General features: G+C 41.8%; 1 protein-coding gene across 5 annotated transcripts in view; it reads right to left on the reverse strand.

The window, feature by feature from the left end:
* The window catches only part of DISC1 (DISC1 scaffold protein), a 362,726-nt gene that overhangs the window by 176,954 nt on the left and 162,837 nt on the right, over positions 1–22,935 (reverse strand). For 3 of the 5 annotated variants that reach the window (XM_061182533.1, XM_061182522.1, XM_061182515.1), the window contains exon 9: positions 13,278–13,466. In XM_061182533.1, the coding sequence (XP_061038516.1) occupies positions 13,278–13,466 (189 nt within the window). Of the gene's footprint in view, positions 1–3,117; positions 3,179–12,637; positions 12,929–13,277; positions 13,467–22,935 lie in introns of those variants that run through there. The other 2 variants (XM_061182553.1, XM_061182544.1) reach the window with 2 other exon arrangements.

Genomic DNA, 22,935 nt, shown 5'->3' on the forward strand with positions numbered 1-22,935 from the left:
ATCTCTGTGTCCACATAGTATCTAAGGCCAAACGATAGGCATGTTTCGTGTTTGTAGTTAGATGTAAACAGCTCTACTTTGGAATAAGAAGCATCATGTCTTCCCCGTATGTATGTGCACACCAGCGCCCTGGTGCATTTCACACTGACAGCCATGAGCTTTTTGATGTATCTAACACAGCCTGGCAAGACAAGATGACCTTTCTAATTGTCATGATGAGAAGCACCATTGCAAGTGACTTTGAAACGTACGGTAAACTCCACTATGCTAAAATATAATAGCTTCTTCTTTGGGGCTCATGATGAATATTAATGTCAGGGCTCCTGAGGAAAATGTGCCCTAAATTTTATATTGCATAAAACCCCTTCAATACCAAAGAGAGCGTTTATTTATTGTCTTCAGGCTTATTCACAGATGCTGTTAAATATTCCATTAAACATGGCAAAACGGAATGAATAATCATGGAACATTGGAGAGAGTGGGGATAATGATCCCCTTAACAGTATCAAGCCAAGCTCCAGGCAAGGCAAGAACAAAATGTCTTGGATTAGAAACACAGGTTCAAGGAGGACACAGAGTATACAGAGAGGGGCCTCCCTGGTGGCACAGTGGTTAAGAATCCAGCTGCCAATGCAGGGGACACGGGTTCGAGCCCTGGTCCGGGAAGATCCCACATGCCACGGAACAACTAAGCCCGTGTGCCACAACTACTGAGCCTGCGCTCTAGAGCCCGCGAGCCACAACTACTGAGCCCACGCGCCACAACTACTGAAGCCCACGTGCCTGGAGCCCGTGCTCCACAACGAGAGAAGCCACCGCAATGAGAAGCCCACGCACTGCAACAAAGAGTAGCCCCTGCTCGCCGCAACTAGAGAAAGCCCGTGCGCAGCAACGAAGACCCAACGCAGCCAAAAATAAATTAAAAAGAAAAAAAGAGTATACAGAGAGGCAAGTCGGTGAGCTCTGCTGCTAGAGAGCGTCTTCACAGAGATCTCAGGGGAGCTGCTCCTGGAGAGATGAGGGAGCACTTCACACACTGCATCCAGAGCACGCGGAGACCGAGGGAAGTTTAGCGGGTCGGAGGGAGCAGTCAGGGTAACGCCCAGAAGGGATGTAGGGAGTGGGCACTTGGGTGGATGAGGGTGCGGGATATTCCAAAGGTAGAGGAAAGAAACCCACAGCCAAAAGGCATAGGAACATGTGATTGGGGCGGTGGGAGAATCTGATACCCAACAGGGGCAGTAGGCAAGGCGGTGCCTTCCTAAACCCCAATCATAGTCATTTATGGTGATGACACATCGTCCATGGAAAGGGATCTTTGACTTAACACCCAGCACTGCTTATTGTCTGTGGAGAGAAGGGGAGAGACATGCCGCAGACCCAACCGCTCTCCCTGAAAAGCCAATGACAGTTTAAAAGGTCACCCCATCCGTCTGGTCCTCTTCACACCAGGCCAGCCTCCATCACCAAGTCCTGTGACTCTCCCACAAACTGCAGCCTCAGCAGCCCTACACACCATCAGTAGACACACTCCTTTAGTCCGTGAGATAACAGCATGCTTGGGAAGAAAAAAATTTCTATCGGCAGGAGCGGTTTTTCTAATGGATCTATTTAAGTAAACGGGAAATTTTTTTAATGGAAATTTTTTTAAAAGGCCAAATACAGTGAAGTACTCAATGTAAGATGCATCGTACAGAAAAAGTAAGGCAATGGACATGACACTGCACATTTCTCTCAGCTTCTTTATTTTAATGGTTGTGAAAATGTAAAACGCTCCCTTCCACAGATTTCTTGTAAAAAGTGAGATTGGTTTATCATGGTCCCAACTGCAGCTGTTCCCTCTACATCACAGTTGTTTTAAAGGCCAGGCCCAGTAAATATTAAGGCACCGAGTGGAAACAATGCCTTTACTCGGGAAAACCTATGTTGTTTGTTAAATGCTTTGCACCCTAAGCCTTAAGAAGTTTCAGAATTCACTCTGTTACCTCAACATGTTATCATTGTTTATAAGGATTTCTCCTCTTGGTCCTTTATTAATCATGATAATGGGTTAATTTCACACATCTACACACAACATACAAACAGGAAAAATAATAATAACCATATTAGATAACGATTAGGAAACCATCAAGTTCCCCCCACCCCTCCCCCAAAAAAAGGACAAGGGATATGGACAATACCCAATGGAAAAAATCATAAAGGCACCAAAAAAGCAAGTTCAACCTCATTATTAGTCAAATATATGCCAAAATAAATCATGAATTAAATACCATTTCATTATTGTTATGATACTACATAATTTTTTTAAGAAATAACGTTTAGTGTTGGAAAGGATGGCTTGGGAGTATCAATTAAACTGGTATAATCTCTTTGAAAGTCTTTGCAGGATGTATCAAGTCATAAAATGATTGTGCTTTTTGGCCCAGAAATCCCATTCTCACTTTATCTTCAGAAAGGAATTCATAAACTGATCATTAAACAAATCAAAATAAGGAGAGAGTTAAGTAGGTCATGGTATATTGATTCTTAGAATGTTATGAAGATCCTAAATACTAAACTGGAACGCTATGTTACAACAAGGAAATGGAAATACGTGATGAGGAGTCCAGCTCTGGAACCAGACAGGTCTGAGTCATGTTCCAGCTCTTCACTCCTATCCACAACCCTCCCAGCTCACTGAGCCTCAGTTTCAGCATCAGTAGAATAGGATGATACATTTTTCTGAACGTACAGCAATAAGGATTGAATGATGTAATGCTTTCATTATTGTCACATAAGGCTAAGAAGGTACACTTGTGCCCATACTCTGAGTACAAGTGTGGAAAAGGTCTGCATGTGGTCCAGGCACTGGAGGAGACAGCAAAAATGCACCCAGGGCTCTGCTACAAAAGTTGGATGATGGACATTTTTTGTTCGATTTTTCAAATGTGTTTTATTCTTATGATATTTTGTGAAATAAATTAAAAATTGAAAAGAAAAGAAAAACCCGCTAGAGCAACTCCAGGAATTTCACAAGCTTCAACATCAGAGGATTCTTGTGTAATCCATCAGGAAAATTACTTCACCTCTGAAGGTTGCTGCATTCTCAGGATTCCAGACACTGGGGAATTTCAGTGTTGGGTGACCTTCTCAGGGCAGACCCGGAGTTTGGTATTCAGCCCCTACTGTTTCTCAATCTCTGAAAAAAATACAGGGTTGGGTGAAGGGCAAACAGACATTCGCCAAATTCTAATTTATCTGTCTTGCTGATACAATTGGGACATATGGACCAAAGTCAAATGATGGATCAGATACAAAGTTAAAAAGCGGCTCAAGGACTTCCCTGGTGGCCCGGTGGTTAAGAATCCACCTGCCAATGCAGGGGACACAGGTTCGATCCCTGGTCTGGGAAGAATCCACATGCCACGGAGCAACTAAACCCATGCTCCACAACTACTGAGCCTATGCTTTAGAGCCCAAGAGCCACAACTACTGAGCCTGCGTGCTACAACTACTGAAGCCCGCGCACCTAGAGCCCATGCTCCGCAACAAGAGAAGCCACCACAGTGAGAAGCCTGCGCACCGCAACAAAGACCCAATGCAGCCAAAAATAAATAAATAAATTTATTTTAAAAAAAAAGAAAAAAAGAGACTCAAGACTCTGGGACTCAGTCACCTTGTCCCAGCAGGACCAGGCTTCCTTTCATTAATTATACCCTGAAGTCATAATATATCTGCATTAGATTCTTTCTTGGGAAAGGCAATATAATATTTAGAAATACATAAAGTGTAAAGCAGCTTTAGTAACACAGATGAAAAGAGAGCTGCTCAAAACAGGGTAAAATAACCAAAAGTTTAACATCATTCGGCAAATGAAAAGAAAAGAAGTCTGGTTATCATTAAATCTAAAAGCAAAGTATGCGATCAGTTGTTAATGAGTTATAAAAACTTTGGATAGTTTAATGTCAAAAGACAAATAAAATTACCTCCTATAACTATGTGAGCATGTAAGCTATCAGCATATCTGGTTTACACATTTTTGATGTCAAGTCAGTAGATATTTAAGCAATTCTTGATTGTTCCTGCCATGCTATAAATATTAAATTGCAGTGTATTGGCTTAGAATTGTCCATCCCGACAGGGATCCAACCCTCCCCAATTACATAAAAATCGGGAAGGAAAGTGGATGAGGCAGGATGGCCCTCCCCAGAATTATGGTGGGACCTGGGCAGCAAAATTTGGTGCAACAAAATGATGAGGGCAGAAAACACTGATGAGCATACTCTCTCTCCTTTACAAGAGCTAGGAAAACCTGAAAAACCAAATTAGCAACAAATGATCTCTCAAAAAGAATTGTCTCTCTTGGGTTGCAAAACATATGGCAGCTTCAAAGAAGAGGAAGTACATAGCAAAAAATGGCAGGAGGCCATAACTCATGGCAAAGCCAAAGAGGAAAACAAGACATTTCTGATAAAATTAAGCATTGAAAAGACTGTGACAGTATAAAATAGGTCATAGCACCAATAAAATTGAATTCTGCAAAACCTCACAAAATTGGACTCAGAAAAACAAAAAAAGAATCAGTCTTAATCTTGCAAAACCCTTAATTATAGAATATAATAAATGTTGTTTATTTAAAGTTCAAAAACTCACTCAAGAGAAGCTCAGAACAATGGCCATCACATTTTGCAAGTTAATTCCTTGTAATTAATAGGATGGCATATTAGTAAATTCTTACAGGCAAACAGGGCTTATCGTGGTTCTCCCCCAGAAACTCTGACAGGGGTATCAATATACAATTAATGCCTGAACTTATAGGAATACAAAGGAAAACACTGACATTTAAGCATTTTTGAACAGGAAGCTGAACTATCCATAGTTCTTTGAAAAAAAATATCAAAAAGTGATTTGAAGTTACCAAATACGTATTCAATTAAATTGCTATAGTTCAACTTTTTTCTCATTTGCGGTAGTATGCTAAGTCCCTGTTAGTCATCCTTCCAAAATAAAGAACTTGGGTTTTAATACAAAATATGTGAGTATCATATGGGTGATAACCTATAGAACCTCCTATCAATTTAAATGATCCATCAGGTGTAGGAAAATTGCAGGCAGCAGATCATCATTTCAGGCATGAAATATAGAGCGTGTACTCAGAAATTTCAAAAATGAAAACAGCCTCTCTTTTCAGGACACTCAACATCATCAAGAGATCATGTTAGTAGACTTTTGTTTCATAGTCATGACTCTGAGTGTAGTACTGAGGTAGGGGGTGGTGAGGGTGAGGGAGGGTGGAAAAACCTCATGTTTGGGAATCAGGTTCATAAAGAACATAAAGCCACATAAAAGGTGAAATCGCAGGAAAAAGGGATTCAAATCCTGGCCCCGACCCCTCGTGTCTGTGTGACTTCGGACAAGGCGCCCATTCTCCCTAAGCCTCAGCGTCTTCATCTGTGAAACAGAGACGGTGCTGGGCTGGCCACACAAAGTGTCCAGATGATCAGACTAAATGCATGTGCAGCCTTAGCGTAAAAAGGAGAGAAACCAACACTTGTTACTGAAGAGAAAGTGACAACACACAGGGGATCATTCCTTCCTTTCAAAGAACATATCAAATCCATAAAAGCTAGAGCTAATCTGTGCACATGGTCAAGGGATCTAATAAATATACGCTAACTATATACAATAAAGATCAAAGGAAGAAGAAATCCCAAAAGCACTCACTTTCAAACCCATAAGGATCTGTATGAGGATAATATGAATAAGAGAGTTAAGTTCCACTAATTCCAATTAAGTTCTAATAATCATAACAATAACATGCTACTTTCAGATCATAACATAATGCTGAAGTTGTTCAGGTAACTGAGGGTAGTAACACTCCCACCCAGGGACGTTTAAACACAGGTGTGGAAAGATATAAATGGAAAAATAAAACAATGAGGCTAAAGCAAGAAGAAGCAGGAGGATATCTTTGTGACTTAGGATGGGGAAAGGTTTCTTATACAAGATCCAAAAATACAAAACTTCAATCACTAAGATGTATACTTTAAATATCTTACAATTTTGTTTGTCAATTATACCTCAATAAAGCTGAAATTTTTTTAAAAACAGGTGTGGGAGGTACAGGTGCACAAAAGACAATGCTGACGGATGTGAAACATTCTACAATACAGGATACAGGCCCACACCACAAACACCCCCCTCACCCACCACGGCCAAGGGCACTCCTCCAGGAATCTCGGCATCCCACTTACCACTATGCTTAGCTTAATCTTCAGGAGAGAGTGTACGAGTGTGCATAGGTGTGCACACACCAAGGTCTTCAAAAGCCCCGAGTCCAAATGATGAAATGTAGCAAGAGACTAGGACAGGCGCTGGTTGCCGAGAATGACCCACAAAGCAGAACACCCGTCAAATACTTAAGATTCACATGTACCCACCTTATAACACAGAATCAAGTTCCTGCTCCAAACAAATCAGCATGTCAAAAAACTGCCTGTTGCAACTGGGTATGAAATACCGTTGACGTTGTCATTGTATTCCCACCTAGGGGCTCTGTTAAGGGAGTATTGTTACGGGAGTATAAAAAGCAAATGGAGAGACAGGTAGAAAAGGAAGTAGCATCAGTAAGGATTTCTAAAAAATAATTGCATGGATAAAAATAGGAGAAGGAAATCAGAAATAGTTGAAAGCAAGAAAAAAAGGGAACAATGTTGGATAGAATCATGGGAATTCAAGACCGGTAGGGACGAGAGTAACTGGTGACTTCATCTCTGGCAGGGACTGTCTGATTCATTCTGGAACACAAAGGTGAGCACGGTGCCTGGCATATTGTAAATGCTCAATAAATGCTAATTAAAATGATGGATGCACGCAACAGATGAATGGATAAAGAAGATGTGGTACACGTATACAATGGAATACTACTCAGCCATAAAAAAGAATGAAATAATGCCATTTGCAGCAACATGGATGGACCTAGAGATTACCATACGGAGTGAAGTAAGTCAGAAAGAGAAAGACAAATACCATATGGTATCGCTTATACGTGGAATCTAAAATATGACACCAATGAACCTATTTACGAAACAGAAACAGACTCACGGACATAGAGAACAGACTTGTGGTTGCCAAGGGGGAGGGGGCTGGGGAAGGGATGGAGTGGGAGGTTGGAATTAGCAGATGTAAGCTTTTATATATGGAATGGATAGACAACAAGGTCCTACTGTATAGCTCAGGGAATTATATTCAATATCTTATGATAAACCATAATGGAAAAGAACATAAAAAAAGAATGTACATATATATATAACTGAATCACCTGCTTGCTGTACAGCAGAAATTAACACAACATTGTAAACCAACTATATTTCAATAAAAAAATTAAAATGATGAATGCATGGATGGCAATGAAACTTAGAGATCTGGTTCTCCTGTGTCATACGTCAAGCACCTGGGAAGCAGAAAGAATTTCATCCATCAAACCTCACACCGTGATGCTACTACACATGCCAGGTGTGACGCAGGTGATGGGAACCAACAGAACGGAAACTAAACTGAGGCCTCCTATGAACTAATGCAGGCTTTTTGCACTGTTGTGGGGATGCCTCCCAAAGGAATTATCACAATTGTTTAATAAAAGAGGAAGGAAGTTAATTACGAATTTCAAGCTTAGAAATTCACAGGCAAAAGTGGCTGAAGAGAAATAACCATACTCAGAGAGAGGCAAGAATAAACTGGAAAGAAGAAAACCATGGAGAGAAACAAAAAATGCAAATGCATATTTAACTGGGATCCTGATAACATAATTAATAAGATGAATCAAAGATAAATGATTAGAGATGTGAAGGCTCAGCTCACAGAAAAACCTGAGAAAAAAAGATTTTGAAATTTTAAAAAGAAGTTTCCCTTCAAAAGGTTCATATTATACATATATTCAATCTAAACAAACAAAAATTTCTAGTCAGAGAGGCAGACACAATTAAGATATTTCCCATATAACAATCTAAGTTCCTTCACGTACAGAACCTGCAAAAGTCATCTGGTTCCCAAACAAATAGCTCGGGTCTCATTTACCAAAAATTCTATCACGATTCTGGCCCAAAGAGAGCCAAGTTGCCCACCAAGCAAATTTTAGTCAAAGCTCAGGGGAAGAAGAGACATTTGGTGTGTCTACAGAATGGGATCTCTAACCATCCCTTTAGGTTCTAGGGACCTAGGACCGGTGATGTCAGGTCACTGGAAGATTCCATATTTAAACTCAATTAGCCCAAGCCCTTCCTAATTCACTTCCATGGCATTATAGGTTAACATAAGGTTTCTTAACATTTGGGGGAACTTAGAAAGACTCCTTCAAAAATCTGCTGAGTAACTGGATCTTTGTGTGGAAAAAATGTACAAAATCACAGATATGAAATCTGTGTACAGTTTCACAGTCTACCCATGAACTCCTGCTTTCATCCGCTAATTTTTTTTCTCAGAGGCGGTTGGTAACAGCCATGCGTGCTTTTGCATTTGCTATAAATCTATTCATGAGGACTTTCCATTACACTCTCAAAAAAAATCATCTTTAAGAATTTAACACCACTCCACGTTCCTGAAAACTTCGTGCTTTAAGCTACTTTTGAGGAAAACGGACGATGCTTCACCTATCCTTTTTGCTCTGGCTTCTAGGAAGTTCATGATCACATCATATTCTTAACCAAAATAATTAACACTCATCATTAGCCTTTTCTTCTGTCTCAACTTTTCCATTTTATTTATTAATTTTGTTTCCATCTTTGATATATACTTATATATATTCCAGTCCTCCATTTCTTCCCCACTCCCCCCCAAAAAAGACAGATTTTATTCCCCTGTTCTAATTTTTCTTGAAAATTTTATCTAAATATAGCTAATAAATGTGGAAAGGGAGTGACTGCCTATATATGCAGAACCTGTAAGACACACAATCTCTAAACCAAAAGCTTTTCCTTAACGTGACTTATGAAAGATGTTTCACCAGTGGACTTAAGAGTTAAAAAAACTAATATCTCACTAAAGGGCATCATACTTCCTTTTATTAGCTATCAGGAGGTAGTCCAAAAATAAAGGCAGGATTGTATGGGCGTGGCCTTTCTAACCTAAAGCAAAAGGTAGGTGGTAGCCCCAGACCATAACTGAAAAGTTGACGCCACTTCAACTTTATCACCCTTAAAAACTGTCCCTTGGGACTTCCCTGGCGGTCCAGTTGTTGGGACTTCGCCTTCCAACGGTGGGGGTTCAGGTTCGATCCCTGGTCCGGGAGCTAAGATCCCACATGCCTCTTGCCAATAAACCAAAACATAAAACAGAAGCAGTACTGGAACAAATTCAATAAAGACTTAAAAAAAAAAAAAAACTGCCCCTTATCTGCCTTCCACTTCCTCCTTACTCACTGAAAGGCAAATAAATGAGTTTAAGCTGGACACAGCCAGCCATCACTCACAGAAAAAAACAGCATTTGACACCCACACTGAGAATCTCTTTACGCATTTCACAGACCCTACACAGATTCCTGACAGCTCACTGGGCCACAGACCCCGCCAGATTTTTGAGCTACATCTGCAGTATCTTTTCTACTTGGGCAGCTCGCATAAAGTGGGAAAATTCATTAACATACTAATGATGCCCTATTTAAAATTCCAGCCCTGATTATTCTGTGATTAAATCTCTCCCCTTGACGTCTGCTTCCTTTATTTATATCTGAGTTATAGTACAAAATCAACAATATTAATAAAGTACAATACAGATTACCAACTTATCCACAAGGGATGGAAAAACAGTTATGTAAATCTCAGGGTGGTCTTTTTTTTCTGAAAAGCAGATGTAGCAAACTGTAAAAAAGTTACTGATTTTTTTTCATCCCACTATCCCTTAAAAAAAGAAAACATTGAAATCCACAATAAGTAAAGGTTTATAGTTAATTCCCACAAGTATTCAGGGGTTGAAAGATTTAGCTTTTCATTCTATTTCACTGCACCTAAAACTGCTCAGACTTCAAACGTGAAGTCTTGAGAACTGCTGATAGGGGTGTAAGCACCCCCCTTTCCTCCCCTCTTCACAGAGACTGTGTGACACTGCGACAAAAGTCGATAGATTCAGTGATGATTTCTGTCTCCCTTTAGTCCACTGGCGTATTTCAGTCCTTCTCATCATACTGTCCTGTCTGCTGCCACCCCAATCTGAATACCCAACTCAAGCATCTTCCGTGAAAGACAATCAAACTTATCATTGCTCTCATTAAATTGGAAAATGAATTTTCAACTTTTTTTTTTTTTTAAAGAAGATCCAAGGTCTGGGTCTGTGATTCAAAATAAGGGAAGAAAGGACTAATACTTCATTGTAACATCTGGCCCCAGTAAATGAACAACTATTTGTGGTCTATTTACTATTCTTAATGACATCGTGCTGGGTGCTGCCAAGGACACAAATGAAACCTAAAGACAGTGTTTTCACCTCGATGGACTTACAGTCGGGCCAGAGACACAGGATGTAATGACATGGTAAGTGAGCAAGATCATCTGTGATGAGTCATTACACATACTCTTCCCATCATTAAGAATCCTCTGAATGAGACAGACTGCGCCCTAAGACTGCAAATCTCCCCTCCCGCTATAGAAACAGAACCCTTGTACACACACATGGCTGGGTCAGCCAACTTGGAGCCAACGTCACAGAGCCTGGGTCCCTGACCGTCATGGAGTGACTTGTGCATCCCTGAATTGCCTTTTACTCCCAAATGCTGCATTCTGCAATCACTGCTGGAAATCAAAATATGTTTTTAAGAACACTGAACAGTGCTCATTTTTTGAATAGTCTTATTTTAAAACGTTTTATCTAAGATTAAAAAGAGTCAGCTCATGGTAATACATGCAGAAGTGTACGATGTCTCTGTATTTGCTCTACGTTTAAACTTGAGCACAGAGCCCCCTCCAGATTTTTATAACTCTCAAAATGCAACAAACGAGATAATATGGTCTTTGGTCTAGTTTTACTACTATCAATGGGTAAAAGCTTCATTTTACTAAGGAATTCTTTCTCTCTTTCTTTCTTTGCCTCTCACACTATCTCCAACCCAAGATTATTAATTTGGTTCACCCAAAGCCAAGTCACCTCAGAATGCTTAAGAATTAGCTTCGGCCTACAGCTGAGGGAAAAGGGTAGCTGATCCAGCAAAATCCAAGTATAAAACATAAAGAACGCTTTCACAACAGTATGAGCCATCTGCAATTTAGAATCATCCATGGTAACAATCTCTCGTTCCATTTGTTTATGTTTTATTCATCATTTTGGAAATACTTAGTGAAGTGACAATGATGAGATTCAAAAAATACTTCACAGCTCTTTTTTTTAAAAAGAGATATTAATGGCTTCCAAGAGCTCAACTGTTCAAATGAAAATATTGCTGCATCCTATTATATATAGGATGAATAAAAGAGGTCCTACTGTATAGCACAGGGAACTATATTAAATATTCTGTGGCAAACCATAATGGAAAAGAATATGAAAAAGAATGTATATATATATATTTATATATATATGTATAACTGAGTCACTTTGCTGTACAGCAAAAATTAACACAACATTGTAAGTCAACTATACTTCAATAAAATTTTTTTAAAAAAGAAAATATTGCTGAACTAAATTTGTCCAAACTGGTTCACCTCTTTATTCTTAGATATAAATTTCCCATTTTGCACCAAAAGACTTGGGATGACAACGTGAGACATTTCATAGTTTTCATTTTTTATTATTTTAAAATTTTATAGCAAAAATTCACTTAAAATAGACAAGGTTAGTCCTATAATAATGTAATAAACTGCACCATCACATCTTAGAGGAACGTGTTGTCATTTCTCAGGACTACAGTTATATATTAAGGCTCAAACGCACAGTCTCTAGTTACATATTTGGCAAAAACAAAGCTTTGACCTACAAAAGTGAAAAAAAGATAAGGCGTTCTGAGTTGTTGAACCAACCTGAGGGTGTCCACGGCTAGGAAGACACAATAATGCTTGACCATCCCATCTGTCATTCAAGTAACTGTGAAGAAACCTCTCTCTACAAAATTTAGTAAGTCTTTAAAACTAAATTTGTTCCTAGTGAAATGACACACCTATTTCCGCTAGCTGATTTCATATTTATTTATTTGGTTTTAAATACTAATCTTCATTTACTTCAATTTGTGGAATATTTTCAAATAGCCCTATTTCAAATCTGGCTAACTAATATCTCCATTCTTCTCTGATTTCTTTTTAAACAAGCATACTTTGTAAATACAGTCCTTTATTTGTATATATGCCTTTCATTTTCCTAGTAAATATTTATTTAGGGACAATGATTTACTATGTATGAACTTTGCCTTCCAACAACCTCTAGTTCCCAGGGGATGTGCAAGGGTGTGCCTGCACACACACACACACACACACACACAATCTCAGGATCTTAATAAATTACCTCACTTAATTTGTACCACTTAACCAGCCTATGAGATGGATAATACTCTTCTCATTTTACTGATGAAGAAACAGGTTCCAGCATCTAATATATTTTAAATCTAAATTTTCTTCCTATGATTTCATTCTGTATATTAGAAATTGAATCATCAGAAATTCTTCACTGTGTGTGTGTTTTTGTTTTGTTTTTTTTAAGAAATAGGTTTGGCTTTATCAATTTGGACTGAACCGGCATCTTCCGAAAGTATTCCTCAGAGTGAAGCCTCAAGGTGACCTCGTTTACAGTTAACAACTGGACAGGAAAAGACCACACGAATACTTTAACTCCTCCAACAAACAGATACTTTGGCCAAGGCAGCACTGGCATCTTCGACATCTTTCTTCCTGGGGAAAGCAGCTCTCAGAAAAGCCCACACAGAGAAGAGGCGCTTAATGGTCTTTTCTCAGTTTTCCCAGAGCCAGCCTGCTTTCATCTGCGATTGTGCAAACCAGAAGGCCGAGCCAAGGAACAAAAGGGAGATAATTGTCAAACAGAGCAAATTCTCAAGAACTGTGCCAAGGGGGAGATTGCTTTCAACAATCACAAGGCCATTAGCAAGTCCAGGGTAGAGGAGGGGCGAAAGACAGAAAATGAAAAGGCATCACATGCGATAGCCAAACAAAAGCTGACAAGAAATTCTGCCGCATTTCCCGAGGCTCCTGCCAAAAATATCCTCCAGGAAAAGTGCTGTGTGGCTCCAGGACACCCTTCACAGTGATGTTCACACGAAGCAGTACAATAAATATCACACATACACACCAGACAACCATGTGACCACTCACCATAGGCAGTTTTCCCCTGATCCAGTTCTCTCCTGAGGCTGCTGTAATCTTCTTTAACACTTCCCAATTTCTGGACGTTCCTGGAACTCAGAACCAACAGTTTGTGGAGAAGTCCCTCCAGCCCTTCCCTCTCTGATGTTAATGATCTAATCTCCTCCGTGAGCTCCTTGGCTGTACAGAAGTGGTTTCCTGCAGAAAAGGAGGGAAAACAAGCGTTGCCGCATCCCTAACTATGGCAGGTGCAGCTAGCATACATTAACAGTGTGGGGAAAGGGGGATGAACTTTGCAGCTACATCCAACTGCGTTAACAGTCTTCTGTGGAGGAATCTGGAAACACACTGACTGTCCTCCTTAAGCTGAAAAAAACACCAGTCCCTTTAGCAACTTATTCTCATTATATTCCGTTTTAGGGGTTGCATTGGCTAATTCACGTCCTTCTGAAACATGATGACACAAAAATATCCCAGTGAAACCCAGGGAAGCCACATGGCATCACTCCATACAAACATCCAAATGTCAAAGAGGTGAAATATTACAGTAGGGTGGAAAGGGACCGGGCCTTGGAGTCAAACTAGACCTAAATTCAAATCCCAAATTCAAATCCCGGTTATACAAACTGCATGACCTTGAGCAAAGAAATCAGCATATGGGATTTCAGGGCAAACTTCTTAGAAAATATGATTGTGCATGACAGGTGGCTACAAGAATAAATGTGAAATTCTATAAAGCTCTGAGCATTGAATTTAGCAGGGTTGCAAGAATCAAGGTCAATATACAGGAATCAATTGTACTTCTAAATATCAGCAGCAAATAATTGGAAGATGAATTTTTTTAAAATATCATGTATAAGATATTTTAAAACTCAAAATACTTAGGAGTAAATTTAAAGAAATATGTGCAAAACCTCTACACAGAAAACCATTTTAAAACTTCTGACAGAAACTAAAGAAGACTTAAATAATTAGAAAGATATACTGTATATACATACATTGGAAAACTGAATACTGTTAAGGTTTTCATTTTCCTCAAATTGACCTATTGATTCAATACAATTCTAATCAAAACCTCACGTGGGTCTTTTGTAGAAATTGAAAAGCTTATTCTAAAATGGTAAAAGAAAATGCAAAGGCTTAGCTAAAGCAAAACAATCCTTAAAAGGTAGAACAGAGTTAGAGGACATTTGCTACTTGATTTCAAACTAACGCTGAAGCTACAGTAAATGCAGACAGAATGGCACTGGTGTACAGACAGACAAACAGATGAATGGAAGAGAACAGACAGTTCAGAAGTAGACCCACCCTCACACAGTTAAGTAATTTTCAACCTAAGTGCCCAAGCAAGTCAATGAGGAAAACAAAATATTTTCAACAGATGGTACTGGAACAACTAGCTACCTATATGGGGGAAACATTAACCTTGATACATACCTCAAACCATACACAGAATTTAATTAGAGATGGATCACAGACCTAAACGTAGAAGTGAAAACTATAAAGCTTCCAGAAAAACATATAGAATATCTTTCTAACTTCGGAGTCAGAAAAACTTTAGCTAAGACACAGAATATACTAATTATAAGAGAAAAAATGAATAAATGGGCTTCATCAAAATTAAAAACGTCTACTGCTTAAAAAATACCATTAAGAAAATGAATAGGCAAGCCACAGACTGGGAGAAAATATTTACAATGCATACATCTGATGAAGGACTTGAGTCCTGCAACTCAATAGTTAAAACACAAATAACCCTATTGAAAAGTAGGCAAATGACACCACAGGCACATTACAAAGATATATAACCGGGGCCGAAAAGCGTATGAAAAATGTTGATGATCATTAGTTGCCAGAAAAATGCACATTAAAGCCATAGAGATTCCACTACAAAACCATTCAAGTGGCTCAGATTAACCGGACTGAAACTGCCTGGTTGACAAAGACGAGGAGCTACCAGAACTCTCCCGTGTGACGTGTGACAGGAGCATGAAATGTACAAGCACTTTGAGACAGGTTCTGTCCATTTCTCATAAAGTTAACATACACCTATCCCTTGATTCAACAATTCCACTGCTAGGTATTTACCCAAGAGAAATTGTTGCAGGAAGGGAGACCCCTTCCAGGGCCCGAGAGTGGGCTCTTGTCTAACACTCGGAAATGAATTGTCCGAGAAGACACACGTGCTGACAAAGCAAGAGACTTTACTGGGAAGGGGCGCCCGGGCGGAGAGCAGGAGGGTCAGGGAACCCAGGAGAACTGCTCTGCCACGTGGCTCGCAGTCTTGGGCTTTACGGTGATGGGGTTAGTTTCCGGTTGCCTCTGGTCCATCATCTTGATTGGCCCACATCTGGTCTGACTCGGGGTCCTTCCTCGTGACGCACGCATCTCTCAGCCAAGATGGATACCAGCACAAAGGGTTCTGGAAGGTTGGCAGGACATATGGGCTGGCGTCTCCTCCCTCCTTTTGGCCCCTCCCGAATTCTCCTGGTTAGTTTTCAACGGCAGTCCCTTATCGGGCACTCCTGCTGTGAGACAACTCATGAACTGGTTATTACCGTGCCTGGCCGAGACAGGCACTTTCGGTGAACAGTTCCCCAATAAAATGAAACATGCAATCAAAAAATACTTGACTCAAGTGTTCACAGTTGCTTTACTCATTGTCCCAAACTGGAAACAACCTAAATGTCCATCTAGAGGAGAAGGTAGAAACAGTGGTACATCGGAACTACCCAGCAAGAAAAAGGCACAAACTCTACATACACACAGTGACATGGAAGTATCTCAAAAAAAAGACACAAAAGAATGCATACTACAGGATTCCCTTGATATTAACTTCTAGAACAGGCAAAACTCATCCATGGTAGAAGACATCAGAACAGAGGCCGTCTGGGGAAGGGGGGGTTGATGACTGGGAACAGGCACAAGGGTGATGTTTCTGGGGTGATGAAAATATCTTGATAGGAATGCTGATAACACAGGTGTCAAAATTCATAGAACTGTACACTTAACATCTGTGCATTTCACTGAATGTAAATCATACCTCAATAAAAAAGGAAAAATATATTAGGGAATATTTAAGTATGAAAATTATACCATAATTAATAAACATATCACATTAATGAGCACTCCATAAACAATAGTTATTGTTATTAGAGGGCTCCATTATATTTCCTAAGAGTTTATTATAAACATAATCATGATAACAGCTACTAACTTTCTCTCCTTCAAATCTCACCACAACCCTTGGTGATAATATACTCTATGTTATCTATTCTAAGATGCACTTTTTTTTTTACATTTTAACATCTCTGAAACAGGGATGTGTCTTACAATTACTATTATCTAGGAGGTAGTCTGGATGAAGTTGTTATTACATGATTGTTATTCTTGGTGGCCTGACTGAGCATCTGTATCCCCCTGCTGTTTCAATGTACAAACCATTTAAGGACCCTTTGAGTCCTGTTCCCTGAAAACCTTCTGTTGAGATGGATTTGTAAGATTAGGAAAGCACCAGCATTTAAAACTTGAAGAATGGTGTTAGCAGCTTGGCAGAAAATCCTACAGAAAACAGTAGTTCATTCTTGGAGAGAAAGAAAAAAAGTTGCATCACCAGTTGCCTCACTGATGCAGAGGATGATACCGTGTGGAGAAACAGGAGCCTTGACTTGAGTCGAACTGTGTTTTAGGACAGACTAAGTATGAAACATTTTAGGGAAACCTTAATCCATTCATTCTCCTTATATTTTCCTTTTTAAAGAGTGATATGTGATTTTTCAAAAGCTTAACTACAGCTAAAAGAGCTATTTCAATAAGTGTAAAATAAAAAGTCTAAGCCACAGAAAGCACTGTATCATTGTTTAATTGACAGCAATTTTTCCTTCTTAGTAGTATATAAAATAATGGCTCATTTTATGGTCACTAAAATACACATTGTTATCTCTACTTTACAGTGGAGAAAACTGAAATGTAGAGAACTACATATCTTGCTGAAGCTTCCATAGCAATAAAATGCAGGGCAACTTTCCAACTCAAACATAGCTCAAAAATCCCTCCTCTTAGGTATTAAACTGTGCTGTTTATTTCTTTATTCTTATTATTCAATAGGCAGATTTCAATATGATATCAATGTGGGAAAGGTTACACAATTTTTTCCCGCTTTAAGGGCATTCTGCACACCCAGCCCATGCCATTTCTGTTACTGAAATCCATAGTTTCCGATTCCATGATTGCATAAATATCTTTTGAGACTATTTATTGTCTATCACTATGTGGGCACGTACGGAAAGGGACAAGGCACTGGCCCTGCTCTCCAGGAAGTTACATTGAATAAAGGGGATAAGATGTACAGTAAAAAAAAAAAATAGGCAAATATGCTCTAGGAGGGCTCAGAGAAGAGTGATCATTCCAGAAGGGGAGACAGAGGCAGGTTCACCAGCAAAGAACATAAGGTTCCCAAAAGGCGAAATGGGAATCTTGTTAAGCAAAGGGCATTGTCTTGCGGGGGGTGGCGCTAGCAGAAGAGAGGCACATGACCAAAGACTGGCCAAGACATTGACAGAGGGCCGCAAATGCCAAGCCGATGGGTTTGGACCCATTTAGGAGAAACAAAGTCCTGATAAGGAGAGCAGACTGGATGCCACAAGCTTTGAGCTGTAAATGGAGACACAACGAAAACGTTTCTGGATCCGTGATTTCTACGTGAACAATGACCGGTGAGGGCTGTTGCGAGTGGAACCCCCTATGAAGGGCCACAGAGAAGTCAAGGGACCTGCCACGTCGTGGGGAGACTGCGGGAGGAGCCCCCAGCCCCAGAAGTGTGATGGCCTCTGGGCAGAACAGCATGAGCACCCGCGGTGCTTTCAAGTTCCCTTCTCAGCCTGGGCTGAGGGAGCTCCCACCTTTCTGCTGGGCCATATTGTCAAGCCAGAGAGTTAGCAAAATGGCGGGGTGAGCACCAATGGTGCCCCAGAGACAGCAGGCAGAAGCTGCCAAGTGTGCAACTTCTTCCTGAGAACAATTCAGAGAGAAGAGACCTCCCAAAACAAACAGGAAGACACTACAGAGACGGAGTGAGTGCCAGCATGGAAGGTTTCCTGGAAATACATCCTCAGGCCCTCCTGCAACTCATCACCGGCTCTAGAGGCCAGGGCCTTAATAAAACATGAGAGAGATCACTAATTAGGATCCTTGATCTGAAGGGGTGTGGCTTGGGAAAACGCAGCGGGATGTAGAAGTTTTACACACACAGAATGAGTGTGAATTCCCAAAGAGACAGTTAATATCAAAACCCATGCCATGATAAAATGCTACACTGTCCTCGGTTAATATTTCGTAAGCATTTTGGCCTCAGATCCAAGCCCATGAGGCGAATCTTGCTTGATGCAGCCCTCCCTGATTACTGAAACTGACCAGAGCTCCGTGATGAAAACTGAGAAAAAGAAATGCTGATCCCTGAAGGAAGTCCCATCGGTGACCCGGGGACCCCAGTCTCCATCACCCCGATGGGCCTTCCCTAAAGCCAAGGGGGAAATCTGTATGGATGCATATCCGCCTTTGCATCGAGCTGTACATATGCCTGCCTGCTCTGCAGCAAGCGAACCGCACTTGGGCCCTCATGTAGGTTTTTTAAAGCACCTGTCAAAATATTTTATTCTACAAGTAACATAATTAAAACCCTCTGGGTGCATGCCAAAGCTGAAACTGATTTTACTCAACCTGTGGTTTCTAACTACATCCTCAGTGTCTCTGAATTTAAATAGTTCCCCTCCTCTACTTCATGGTATCTGGGGGTTATTTTTTGAAGTCATTATTTGAGTCTCATTTTATAGATTACAGGGCTCTTGTTGTATGAATTCTCATTTAGTCTTCCCAACAATCCAGGAAGGGGGTCTTGTAATGATTGTCCTTGGTTTCCAGTTGAAGAAACTGAGACCCAGAGAGTGACCTTCGTAAGGTCACAATGTTTTGGGGTTCTAAGATCACACCTAAGATTACTGAACTTGAACTTGGTTCTTCCAACCTCATGTTAGGTGCTTATTCCATCAAATAGAGCTCAGTAAGGGACTTGGTCAAAACACGGCCACAAATCATCCATAAAGGGAGGGAGCACCAAGATGGCTGAGGTTAAATCCTGTGCTCAGATGGGCTGTTTCACCCAGTCAGTCCACAGGCCTCACCATGACCTTCACCGGGGGACGTGCACACGCACGGTACTCGCTGGGCCACAGACATTTCCATTTGTGACAATCCTCCTAAAGTTATCCTCTTCTACCTACCCAAATTTGAGCTATACTTCTTTTCTAGGGAAAAAGAAATAAAGCCAGTGTGGAACATAATCAAACCCCCCAAAAATAGAGTGCTGCACCTCTTCTCTGGCATGACACCAGATCTTTCGAGGAATTCCAAGCTCAAGTCCACACTCGCTGGTTGGGCAAGACCACACCCTCTGCCTTCCAAGCCTCACGCTCAGCGATGTCAAGGCCACAAACAAGCACCAAACAACTGCTCCCCAACCCCCCTCTGCACGGAAGCTCCTTTGGCTGGAATTTGCCATTTTCCACTTGTTTTGTTTCTTTCTTCCAGTTACCATGATTTCCTGAGATACCGAAAAGCATTTTGTGTGAGCAGATCCCCGTGACTCGTTTTGCACATCAAACGTTTTAGAAATGGTCACATTTGACAGAGAAGATAAGGGGAAGAGAACGCTGGAACACGGGATTTTACATAAAACACAGACTGCTTCAAATAGCTTGAGAAAATGCGGTGCCTGGCGAGAGACAAAATATACAAACAGACGATGGCCAGATCATAAATAGAACAGAAGCCCAGCCTGCAGCAGCCTGCCTGGGAAACCCACCCCTATGTACAGTGACCAGCCTAGGAGGCCAGCTTGGAGGAAGTCAGATGCCATCTCTAGTCACAACCCAGGAAGCTGAACAATAACATCTGTAACAATTCGCCCCAAATGGCCAGGACTTGATTAATAACAGCTTCCCTAATTTTTGTCCCTGCTTCCAGCTTAGGACCAACCAGAGTAAGTCAAATATGCTCCCCTTACCAATCACACTGGATGCTCTAGTTAACCCACCCCCAGCTTCTCCAGGCCAACAGCCTCCAATCACACGTGGAACGTTCCTTTGTTCCACCACGAAGCTTTCCCTCTCCTCTGCCTGCCTTAGAGTCTCTGCTGAAACACAAGTGATGGTGGTTGCCTGCCTTGCTATGGTAAGCTCTGAACAATACCCTTTCCTTCTTCTCACTTGGTGGGTCTTTATTTCCACCCTGGATAAACATCATCTTTGAAAAATCTTTACCGAGCCTATCAGCTCCCCCCACCATTGATCTAAACCATGAACGTTTTTAGAGAGAAGGAAACATTTTGCACTTATCTAGAAAATCTAGTGTTATTTCTGAGAATGTTCCTATTTCCCTCCAAATCATAAACTAAGAAAGAAGAATTCAGGGAATTCCCTAGTGGTCCAGTGGTTAGGACTCCATGCTTCCATTACAGGGGGCACGGGTTCCATCCCTGGTCGGGGAACTAAGATCCTGCAAGCTGCAGGGCGCAGCCACAAAAAAAAAAAGAGAGAAAGAAGATTTCAGGCTGCCATTTAGACACATTTGTCTCTAACTAATGCATTTTAAGTATAGATAATTTTTATTCTCTATAAAGGAAAAGTCAAATCAGATAGAACCATCTTTTAAAAACAAATGGCTTGGAGTACCAGAGGTATCTTGGTATGCTATTTAAGAATAAATGATTATTTGAACTGTTTGTTCCTTGGAAACAGACAATCGGAGGCAGATGAGAAAGAAAATACACCACAAACTGAGGGGAGATCCAAATGAGGTATGGAAACAACAGATTCTGGGGATCAGAAATCAACAAATGAGGGTTCAATTATTTCAAACAATTACTCTCATCGACTGTCTCCTGAGTGCCAGACATTAGGCAAAGCCCAGGAAAAAAAACAGCAAGGTGACTCAACAGGTGGACCAGATCAATAAAGGGGGCTGCTTCAAGCAGGGAAAGCATGGAGCCAGAAACTCACGCAGGATGTCAATATGAGCAAGCTTCAGAGCCCGGGCATCAGAGAGCTGGGCCTTGATTCTGGGGGCGGGGAAACGGTCAGAGCACAGCCGGCCCCGTGCAAGATGACCATGGGACACTAGTCAGGTTACAGAGCATGACGGAAGCAGAGCCCAGTTGCAGGACCCGGACGGAGCCCAAGACGGAAGGCCAGGGACAGCTGGGAAGGATGCCTGTCACGGAGACACGGACGTGGGTTCCCGCCACTGAAACATCTTCTGTTTCTGGGAACAGGAGGAGGGTCAGGAAGCCACATCTGTGAAAGGAAGGCACGGCAGGCAGAGGGGGAACGGAGCTAAGCTCAAGACAGGAGCGCTCATCACCAGAGGTCAAAGGCTGGGCAAGGCCCAGCGCGGTTCTAGAAAAGGAGATAGGCCCCTACTTCTGCCATTGACATCCTGACCACAGAGCCTGAGGCAGGCACACCCATCCCACCCTCGGGGCACCCAGACCATCCCCTCGCTCTCCCCGCAGCAGCCTCTGCCCAGCCTAGGGAGAGGCCAACGCAGGCGAGTTTCACATGAAGCGGGCAGTGAGGGCAGCACAGACTCACAGATCCCTGGTCTGGGCAGGTTCCCTTTGGTGGAGCACCCTTCCGAGATCTTTGCTCTCACGTGTTTTCTAGGCCGCCAGTCGGCAAGGTGGGCCTGAGGCTGCCTCTTGCGGAGAGAGGCCTCTCAAGCTCCACCCAGAAAAGCCTCAGTGAGGCCCAGGGGCACGGGGCCTGAAGTGGGCAGTCAGACCAGACCTGCTCCGGGCCTCAGGGAGATGCTCTGAGCCCAGGAGCTCGGCTCAGCTTCCTGGGCGGGATCCAGCCATGACAGTGACCAGTCCTCCAGGGCTAAGGTTAATTTCCTGGCCTGGGGAGGGGACCAGCAGGGCTCTGGGCTTCTGAACTCGGTGCTGAAAACCAAAGGGACAAACGAAGGCTCGCCATCAATGAGCGGCCCCCCCTAGTTCAGCAGGCAGGAGACTGTGCAGGCACTTGGGGCCCGAGCCACTTTGTAATAAGGGATGTAGATGCCACCACAAGCCCTTTCGCTGCAGGTACATGAGCCGGTCACCTCCCGACGAAACCTCCTCCCACTCGGACGCTGGTTAAGCATCGATTGCCTCTGCACACAGAGCTCTCACACGTTTATTATCCAGGTACCAGTGTACTGGTGCGCCATATTAGTCTAATTCACCACCTCATTTAATTCTTACAGCACGCTAAGGTAAGAGTGTGACTGTTATCCTCCTTTTATAGATGAAGAAGCAAGATTTTAAAAGATGAAATAATTTGCCCAAGGTCACCCAGCCAATGCTGATTAAGCCGGGCTTGAACACAGACCTTTCGGATTCCAAAGCCAAAGCTTCTATCTGCTATGCAGTGTGACCTCTGCTCTCAAGAACCAAGAGATCTGTCAGCCCCGGTCAGCTCCCCATTCTAAGCCACTATGCACAGACATGGGGGGATGACCTTCTCTAGGATGGACAATGGCAACAGGACCTAGCTGTCCACAGTGATGAAAGACGGGTGTGTGCTTTCAACCAAGCTATTCTCTGCCAAACATCACACGAGTTAAGGCAGAA

The sequence above is a fragment of the Eubalaena glacialis genome, chromosome 1, assembly GCF_028564815.1.
Source record: "Eubalaena glacialis isolate mEubGla1 chromosome 1, mEubGla1.1.hap2.+ XY, whole genome shotgun sequence".
In the NCBI taxonomy this organism is placed as follows: Eukaryota; Metazoa; Chordata; class Mammalia; order Artiodactyla; family Balaenidae; genus Eubalaena; species Eubalaena glacialis.